This window comes from Oryzias melastigma, linkage group LG19 (genome assembly GCF_002922805.2).
Source record: "Oryzias melastigma strain HK-1 linkage group LG19, ASM292280v2, whole genome shotgun sequence".
Classification (NCBI taxonomy): domain Eukaryota; kingdom Metazoa; phylum Chordata; class Actinopteri; order Beloniformes; family Adrianichthyidae; genus Oryzias; species Oryzias melastigma.
The window spans coordinates 4447757-4457344 of NC_050530.1; the positions used below are offsets into that span (position 1 = coordinate 4447757).

At 38.4% G+C, this 9588-nt stretch overlaps 2 protein-coding genes across 3 annotated transcripts; one reads left to right on the plus strand and one right to left on the minus strand.

Annotated features, from left to right (window-relative positions):
- Positions 1-2133, minus strand: LOC112141821 (microfibril-associated glycoprotein 4). The gene is made up of 6 exons (XM_036217081.1): positions 1971-2133; positions 1671-1838; positions 1515-1553; positions 1340-1436; positions 1091-1258; positions 1-1009 (listed from the first exon to the last, which is right to left on the minus strand). Exons 2-6 carry the CDS (start codon positions 1836-1838, stop codon positions 756-758), a joined length of 726 nt encoding a protein of 241 aa, XP_036072974.1. The 5' UTR covers positions 1971-2133; the 3' UTR covers positions 1-755.
- Positions 2134-5740: 3607 nt separating this feature from the next.
- On the plus strand, positions 5741-8708 carry LOC112141852 (microfibril-associated glycoprotein 4). Of its 2 annotated transcripts, none has more exons than XM_024265018.2 (6): positions 5741-5886; positions 6682-6846; positions 7590-7628; positions 7694-7790; positions 7921-8088; positions 8300-8708. In XM_024265018.2, exons 2-6 carry the CDS (start codon positions 6682-6684, stop codon positions 8551-8553), a joined length of 723 nt encoding a protein of 240 aa, XP_024120786.1. In that variant the 5' UTR covers positions 5741-5886; the 3' UTR covers positions 8554-8708. The 2 variants fall into 2 exon arrangements, with proteins under 2 accessions (XP_024120786.1, XP_036072973.1); XM_036217080.1 differs by lacking the exon at positions 5741-5886 and adding an exon at positions 5933-6285.
- Positions 8709-9588: the final 880 nt, after the last annotated feature.

Genomic DNA, 9588 nt, shown 5'->3' on the forward strand with positions numbered 1-9588 from the left:
GAGGGACTTCCGGCTTTTAATTTTTCAGCACCATATTTTTTCTCCGTGGCCAGACTCTCTTGGAATTAACTGGATCGTACTCTTACCGGACCGGAGCGCTCAGTGGAAACGAGGCTTAATAATCCTCAAAAGAGATAACTTAGTCCTTTTCTTTGAACGTGTCTCCATGGTGGTGTCTGGCATGTGACTCCATAATATCACATAAATAATATCACAGAAGTTCCCTATTTTGTGATGTTGCTGCTTTATCTATTGTCATTAACTCTTAATTAACATGAGATTTCCTGCTACGATACGGTAAAATTCTAACCCCCTCACACTGGAACTAGTGGCTGTAATTTAGGTTTAAAAATTTGCGCACAAACAGGTTTAGTACATTTTTTATTTAATTAAAACAAAAAAAAACATTTGTTTAATTTCTTCAGACTATGACTTAAGGTGTAGTTCCTTTAGTAACAAAGGACGTCAACATTCACATCAGTTACATAATATTTTCAAAATAATAACAAAATATAAAAAAAATCCCTTTGACAAATCATGCTCATATAATTCAAAACAAAATTATCATCAGATATTTTCTAGTTCATTGTGACCACTAGAGGGCAGTGATGACTCCTGGTTTCTCACTTAGTGACAGCAGAAAACAAAAACAGTTTTAAAAAAAATCATCTTATTTAAAGTCAACTTGACTTTGTCTTTGCATCAGATTCGGATTTATTGAATCTACTGACTGGGATCGAGTACAAGCTGCCGATTCACTGCACAGGGCGGATCTTCATGCTGATGCTCTTCAGAGAGTAATTATAGCCCTTCCAGTCGGACCACTCCACTCCGACTCCGTGGATCGAGCCTTCGGCCCCCCAAGAATAAACACCGTTAGGGTTGGTGTTGTGACAGTCCCCGTACCAGAACGCCCCCAAATATAATCTGGCACAGTTGGCCAGGGAGCCATCCTGGTCTTTGTTGAAGGTGGAGAACATGTGTCCATTGTGAACACTCAGAGCGTCTCCTATTCAGAAGACGTCACAGAAACAGAAGTTTTACTTTCTTTGATTGTTTTCTTTTTACCCTCAGGTGCTCTGGTACTCACCTGCATCTCCCTCGGTGAAACCGGTCACCTGGAGTCTGTACCCATCAGCCTCTGGACCAACAAAGAATGAGGAATAGTACGCAAATGCTGAGTTTCCTTCAAAGTCCTCCATGACGACCAGAAGCTCATATTTCTTCCTCAAACAGAGGTTAAAAATGTTCTCCAGACCTGAAACGCCAAAATCCGTTAGAGCTTTCCGATTTACTTACCGTCCAAAAAGCCTCTTTGGAGTTAAAGTTCATGTCTCACCGAGCCAGAACTCCGTTGCAGCTGAACCGAAGCCGGTCTTATAGTGATCCCAGGGTCTGTAGAAGTTCACAGAGCCATCGATTCTGCTCTGGAACACCTGAGGAGAAGCGAAGGAGGGAAACCAGGTGAACGAAGCTCTGAGGAGAAACCAAACGAGACCAGTTCAAATACTCACCGTCCACCGTCCTCCACGTGCTTCCATGTCACAGTACACCTGCACACACAAACACACGCGTCAGAACCGAGCAGGTCTTTGGTCGTCTTCAGAACCAAAACCTTCACGCTGTCAGGCGCTCTCTGGTTTCCAGGAGGCGTCAGTGTGGTGTTGTACCTGCACAGCAGACGTGGCTCCGATGGGATAGATGGTGTAGACTCCACTGGGCTCACTGTTGTTGTGGTTGTAGATGTCACTGCAGTCCAGAGGAAGGATGAGATCCGAGCTGGTCAACGGTGGAGCCAGAAGCAGCACCAGAACCGGTACCAATGAAGCAGCTTTCATCTGGTTTCACCATCGAGGTCAAGCAGAGAGGAAACATTTTTTAGACGCAGTGACGCGGCAACAGCTGAAAAAACAGGAATTCAAAGCATCTCACTGCTCTAGATCAGTTTAAACCAGAGTGATCGCTGTCACCTTTAAATCTGTCGATTCAGGATTTTGGAGCTTCACAATCCTTCCGGATGTCCTGAAATCTTTGAGATTAAAAACAATTAAAAAGAAGAAAAGTTTTTCTAGAAGAATGAACAAACTGAAAAAGAATCATGAATTTTGATGCTCAAAGGTAAACTCACCTGATGGTCGCGTTCTCTGAGATGACTGATGCTTCTGAGTCGTATTTAAAGCCCATTCGCTGAACCTTTGATCTCATTATGGTCTCACTAGATCTAATAAATCCATTAAACATTCATTCTTTTTATGACTCTGACCTAAAATGTTTTTGTCATGTAAGAAAACACACAATAAAGAAAACAGAACTTTAATGTGATACTTTAAGGTACAAAAACACAAATTATGTAGAAATGTAAAACTAAGAAGTGTTGAAGGGTAGAAACATATATTTCTGTGTGAGGGATCATCCAACGTCTTTCCAGGTCATGACGGTTTACTGGAAAGTACAATCAGATCCTATTCACACCAGACAAACTCATCTACAGATCAACTCTCTAACCTTTCCTAATGCTTTTTAGATGACAGGTTTTAAAGTTGCATTTTAATGTTTCCACTCATGAAGCAGAGCTAAGGTTTGTTTTCTGAATGAGATCTTAAATATTTTTATTATAAGATACATATATTTTTTTACGTTTTGAAAATTTGAAAGCACAGAAACTTTTTCCTAGTTTTCTGATATGCTACTAGATAAACTGAGTCACATTAAAACTCCTCATTTCTTTCATGATCTAAAATCAAACCTATGAAGAAATAAATCAAATCAGATTCAATCAACCTTTATTTAAAAAGCAGTTTTTACTCCCTGATAACACAAAGTGCTTTACAGAATAAAAACATCTTTAACAGTGAAAAACCAAAAGCTGCACGAATATCTTGATATTTAAAAACATGTTTAAAACATGGATTCATAGATGCTCTACCAGATAATCCCTTCCAGAGCCTAATTGGACCGCTCTCGTGTGACGGCGGGCCTCACGCTGGACAGCTCGCCACTCCGTCTCGGGGTTCAAACATAAGGTTTGAAATAAACATATCTGAACATGGAAATCTGTCTTGATCAAATTCAGACGGATATACCGACTGATACTATTACGTTTAAACAGACTTTACTGATATAAAAACACAAATAAATGTTTTTATTTGAAACTAGATAAGTATTTAAGTTGCAAACAAGTGACTGGGCTACTTTTTCTGTTTAAGGTCAATAAAATAGATTTAAGAAACAAATTTTGATTTGGATCCATCTTAATATTTAATCAGTTTAGATTTCCTCAAAACTGATTAAACTCTTAACATTAATAGACTTACAGCAGCAACCGTTCTTAAAAAAGCCTTTGAATTAATGTAAATGTAAAGTTTTTGTGTGTAAATAAACATGCTATCTACATTTTTTTGATAAATTAATAGTGTTCTAGATTTTATTCCGTTGCTTTTTGCTTATTCAGTTGGTTTTTGTTATATTACCTCTATAAACTCAGGTATAGCAGCCTTGATTTATGACATATCTAATCAACTCCTCTTGATAAAAACCCTTTCTAAGAACACAAACAATCTCTCAGAAACATATACTTAACACAGGAAAACAGTTATCAGTTTATGAGTCTTGTTCAAGTTCAGTGAAAGAGGTAAGACTTTCACTCATGTTTAAAACAAGGAAGTAGGTTAAAGTAAATAAACACAAAGTAAACAACAGGATGCAGTAACAATTAAAAAGGGTCAAAGTGTTTCTAATTCACGAGTTATAATTCAAAACTTCTCTGCCTTGCTAAACGTTTCTGGATTGGGCTTCGTCTTGCTTTTTCTATATCCTGCAAAAAACTATCACTCTTAATTACTACAAGTGCACAACAAATACAGTATGAACTGCAACAATTTTAGTTAATGATGTGACCAGAAAAGTTAGAATTTGTGACCTCACTGTCCCAAAAATGTCCCAGTTTTTAGTGATCCCCACATAGTTTTAAAAATCAAAATGTGTGTGTGTGTGTTTAGTTTTCCTGCTTTATGGGGTCCAAACCTGAGAGAGCTCAAACAGACGGGGACTGTCAGGATTCTGGGGCCTAAAAATATTAAACATGTTGGCCTCATGGTTAGAGAAATAAATGGTAAATGGCGTATACTTGTATAGCGCTTTCTACCCTCCTCCGAGGGCCCAAAGCACTTCACAGTCACAGACCCATTCACCTATTCACACACACATTCATACACTGGTGGTGGCTCTGCTGCCGAACACTGGCGCCAACCTCCCACCAGAGGCAATTCGGGGTTCAGTGTCTTGCCCAAGGACACTTCGACACATGGGCGGGCAACGCGGAGTCGAACCCGCTCACTTCTGATCAGGAGTCGACCGCCCTACCACTGCACCACAGCCGCCCCTTTCCAAGCTGCACAGGTGGTGCCACAACCTGACGCTGCTTCAGGAGTCTTCATGCTGACGCTGAACTGAAGCATTTGCAATTTTAATTTACTGTAATATTTTTTTTACCCATAAAGTGTCCTGTTTGGTAACAATGCACAAAAAATACAGATTTCAAAACCTTCTTCCAGAACCTACAAGCACTCCAAAATCAAATCTGTTAAACAAACTCACATCTAAAAGGGGCCAAATGTGGACAAACTGCAAAAACAGGCACCCAAGAAATGGGTCAAAAATATAAATTCTCTTTTTTAAAGCCAAAAAAGGAAAAAAAAATCTGCCAATGGGGAAACAAATGTCTAACCAGGAATTTTTATTTTAAGAAATAAATGTCTTGTGACTAAGATGTTTTCTCAAACTATGATTATTTTGCTGTTCTTAATGGGATTATTTTTCTTTCAAGACAGAAAATAAGACATTTTTAGTTCACATACTTTTAATTTTTCTTTTTTCTTTTAAATTTACTACGCATATAAAGTGTCAGTTTACAACTGAATTTGTCTCAAAGTGATGCCAAAAATAAGAACCAAGCTCAGCTCATTGCAGCTGTTCAGTCCAGGTCATTCGAGAAGGTCAAATTCTCTTTAAAAAAGAATGAGAAAATTGCGGAGTTAAATTTTTCTTACATTAAAAGCCGACAAAACTGGAACGACCATAATGTGCAGATATCTAAAAATCTTCATCATTGTAGCAATAGTTTTCACCTCTCAATTTATTTTTTATGAAAGCTTAGTTTGTTCTTTGATGTGTTTCTAAAAGAATATGTAACACCAAAAGACACAAAACTGTAATAAAAATATGAACTCGTCTCTTTCATTTACTAGATTTATTCTCTCTTCTTTTGCTTTTGTTTTCTACCATAACTAACAGCAAAAATAGGTTTTGGCTTTACTAAAAAAATTATTTATAGTTTATTATTTCATTTATATGACTTCTGGTACCGAATCCACCAGGAAACCCGACCATTACGAACGTGAACACCACAAACACAAACATGTCTTACAACATGTATGTGTGGATCAACATACAAAGACTCGTACTCCATTCCTGCTGCATGTGTGCACATATCAGAACACATTTAAATGCATCAATGTTTGTTTTATTATGAAACAATACGAACTGACCTTCACAATTTTGCAATATTTCTTCAATATTGAGAAATATCAATGCAGAAACTCGTTGAGTGTGAACTTCCAATGAACGGTTCCACCGACAAATAGAGGAAGAATTCTTCCTAAAAAGGAAGAAAGTATTACTAAACAGTCCAGATGTTTTCAGGAGGAAGGAGAAGTGAAAGGAAATGAATTCAGAGCGGGTGTGGTCTTCATCCAATCTCTATTTTTTTATTTCGTTCCTACATCAAGAAGCAGCTCCAGGATTGATCTTCTTCTGAAGTTTCTTATCCAGTTTCTCCAAACATCAGAGACTTTGAAGGAACTGACTGAAGCAAGAAAAACATCAAAGGTCAGAGGATTTTCTCCTGAAATACTTCTTTACTGCCATCACTTGTGTTTACTTCTCTGTGCAAATAATCTGTAAATAGAGAATTTGATGCACTTAAAACTTAAAAGAAATAATAAAATAAAATAATTTAAAAATATAGTTTTCTATCAAGCAAAACAAAGTGACATATTTTTTAATTTTTCTAAATTCATCATTTGGATGAGTCAATTTTGTATTTCTCTGTATTCTAAAAAAAACGACAAAAAAAATATTAAAAAACTCAGCTTACTGTGAAAATTCTGCTTTTTTATTTTTGGGATCTTGAGATTTGATCTGATCCAGTGAAGACAACTGGAGGATCACTGTGTCTGTATGACTTCCAGATATCACGCCCTCCTCATGTCTGATTACCTGCTTCAGGTGTGTCCAGCCCATTAGAACTGTATGTTAGAAACATGCAGGAATGTGACCCTCGAGTTGCTCATCTCTGATTTCTGGAGCCATTTAAAAACTAATCAGGCAGACAAAATGTTCTCATTTGACAACAAGCTTTTGTGGATGTTTAGAACATTTTGCTCAAATGTTAAATAAAAATATATTTCAAGAACCTAATTTTTTGCTTTTATTATTATTCAGTACAGAGGAGACTCTGCAGGTTCACTGGAATATTGATTGATTTTAAGTTACTGTTAAAACTTCAGTTCAACTTGAGTCTCTATGAATTCTTAAATCTTTCTAATATTCTGTGTCTACAGATGTTTTTGTTTCTGTTTTACCTCATTTATGACTCTCAGGAACGTGTTTGTGTGTAAACAGATGCAGAATGCTGGTCTGCTGTCAGTCCTGGTCCTGGTTCCTCAGCTGGTCGGCGGTCTTCCTGGGGTTCCTCCTGTGGACTGCAGTGATATCTACGAGCAGGACAACAGCAGACCCAGTGGAGTTTACACCGTCTATCCTGTAGAAGACACATATGGTGTCCAGGTACGCTCTCACACTTTCACATCATTGCTCGTCCATCTGTGTAGTTTCTCGTTTAACAATCATACTTTGCATTTTAAATAACAAAAAAATATGAACTAAAATAATTTTCACTAACTTTGAATACTGTTATCTGAAAAACTACTCAAAAATGAGGATTCTAGAAAAAAGTGATAAGTGGCTTTTTCTGGCCCATATCATTACCTGTCTCTACCTGTCCTGACTGTCTTAGCGACGACTTAAAGCCCATCTTAACCCATTCACTTTCCCTAAGAATGCTATAGCTAACAATGCTAACATTGTGTTCACCATCATCAACATTCCATGAAAAACACATTGCTAAAGATGCTAATCATGCTAACTATGCTAATGTGGCTAAGCATCTTAGCTTTGCATTTAGCATCTATCACAACCCAATCAGTGATGGCTACCCGATCGGTCCCTGCATGCGCGGAATGCATCTACTTCTGCTGAAGCGTTTAACATTCAGAGTATTTCTTCAGATGTTAACAATGATAATCTCTTAACCCTTGTGCTTTATCATGGGTCAAACTGACCCCACCCTTATATTGATGTGTGATCCCTCCCATGACAAAGGTGGACAGTAGGATTGGTTGTAGGAGCCATGATGATGACTTTCTTCAACAGAAGGGAAGGTCATGTGGATGAAGTGATGTCTGAAATTAAATTCATTGTGTGAAACAGTCTGTCTTGTTTTCTCGTTTTGTTTTATTGTGTATCTCCAGGTGTTCTGTGACATGGATTCCCTCGGAGGACAGTGGATGGTGAGTACTTGAACTCGTCCCTTTCAGCCGCTGATGAATCATTAACTTCTGTCCTGTTCCTTCAGGTCTTCCAGAGGAGGATGGACGGTTCTTTGAACTTCTACAGACCCTGGGATTATTACAGGACGGGTTTTGGTTCTGCTGATGGAGAGATCTGGCTCGGTATGTTGGGAATTCAAACCAAAGCGTTGATGCTAACGATGAACAAGTCAAAGTTTAAAGAAACTTTAAGGATCAAAGTGGATCCAGAAAGATCCAGGAGATTTGTTTCTAGGTGTTCCTGTGTTTCCAGGTCTGGAGAATCTCTTCCAGCTCTGTTTGAGGAAGAAATACGAGCTGCTGGTCGACATGGAAGACTTTGAAGGAAACAAGGCGTACGCTCGCTACTCCTCCTTCTCTGTTGGTCCAGAGACTGAAGGATACAAACTGGAGGTGACGGGATTCACCGATGGAGGAGCAGGTAGGTCTCTGATCAGAAACATTTGGACAGGAGGATTAAAAACTGTGTTGTGAGAAACACAGAGAGAAGTAAAGACGTAAAGAAACTGTTTAAAGGAACATTTGCAGCATCGAGATGAACGTTAATGTCACAAATTAACAGAAAGTTCCGATATTTTACACAAGAAGCTCTAAAACTAAATTATAAATGTATGTTTGTGATGTTTCTGCAGGAGACTCTCTGGCTCACCACAATGGAATGAAGTTCTCCACCTTTGACAAAGACCAGGACAAGTCAGTTAAAAACTGTGCTGAATTATCTTTAGGGGCGTTCTGGTATGAACAGTGTTACTATACAAACCCGAACGGCGTTTATCGCTGGGGGAGAGATCCTTCACTTCATGGAATTGGGGTGGATTGGTACACCTGGAGGGACTATAACAATTCTCTGAAGAGCATCAGCTTTAAGATCCGTCCTGTGAAATAATTATTTTGGATAAACATACAATAATAATCTGTTGAATCATTGAATCACAAACTGACCTAACTCTGAAAACAACTGTGATTGAGAACAGCTAGAAATTTAATTAAAGTTTGATTTCCAATTGTTTTTCCTGCTATCAATAAAGAAGAAGCAAAGCAGTGATGTTTCTACTTTGTTTTTAATTCACTGATCAAATATTCTAGTTCAGGAATATCTTGGTTCTGTAAAAGATCACAAGGACAGAAAACATTTGAGTTTGTCTCAGACTTCATCCAGTCCAGGGGTCTGAAAGCTCCAGAGCTCCATGTGGTTAGCACTGATTGAATTTAGTTTGATTCAGCTTCTATGTTTATGGCTGAATGGGTCCTACAACCGTAAGATCAACTTTGAAGTTCTTTACACCCCCACTGACATGACACTGAATCAAGAGTGTTACCTACCATCCAGAATAGATTTCAATCAAGACTTTAGTTTATCTGTACAAATTTGATCCAACTTTTCATTAAAAGGACTAATTTCTAGTTGAGTTTTTGTCCCTTTCTTCCTCTTCTATGAACTCATGGAGGTTAGAGAGGGAGAACCCCAACAGTGACTGATAGGGTTAGGGTTACTGAAGGACGTATGTTGTGTTATTTGACAAAAGTCTAATTCTTTGTAGTGGAAACAAATGAACATTTATGTTAGACTGTGGGATAAGCAGAAGTCAAAACTAAAAACGTAGCTCTGAATTTTGGGGCCCTCATCAGCACCTGATGTAAGTAAAAAACTGAGTTATATTCTGTTGGAGACGGGCTGCTCAGTCTGCTGCAGCTGTCATTGGACGGGCCTCATGTTAGCCGTGAAGATCTGGAACTGGTTCTAAAGGAGATGAATAAGTAAGTTGAAGAGGAGCTTCTCATCGTTGGTTCATGTGGTCTAAAGATGGTTCAAACCCTCTCCAGCCTGTACTGGTTATGACTGCCCAGATCTCCAGGAGGGTTTTGTTGGCATAACTGGATGGAGCACTGTAATGCTGAAGGTCTGCAGGCACCACTGGCT

Excerpts from the sequence above, each read along its gene's own strand:
- LOC112141821 (XM_036217081.1), bottom strand. The coding sequence starts at position 1,838 with ATGAAAGCTGCTTCATTGGTACCGGTTCTGGTGCTGCTTCTGGCTCCA. Across the intron at positions 1,554-1,670 it reads GAGCCACGTCTGCTGTGCAG|GTGTACTGTGACATGGAAGC; the intron begins GTACAACACCAC and ends TTGTGTGTGCAG. Across the intron at positions 1,437-1,514 it reads CACGTGGAGGACGGTGGACG|GTGTTCCAGAGCAGAATCGA; the intron begins GTGAGTATTTGA and ends GCTTCTCCTCAG.
- LOC112141852 (XM_036217080.1), top strand. The coding sequence starts at position 6,238 with ATGACTTCCAGATATCACGCCCTCCTCATGTCTGATTACCTGCTTCAG. Across the intron at positions 6,847-7,589 it reads AAGACACATATGGTGTCCAG|GTGTTCTGTGACATGGATTC; the intron begins GTACGCTCTCAC and ends GTGTATCTCCAG. Across the intron at positions 7,791-7,920 it reads TGATGGAGAGATCTGGCTCG|GTCTGGAGAATCTCTTCCAG; the intron begins GTATGTTGGGAA and ends CTGTGTTTCCAG.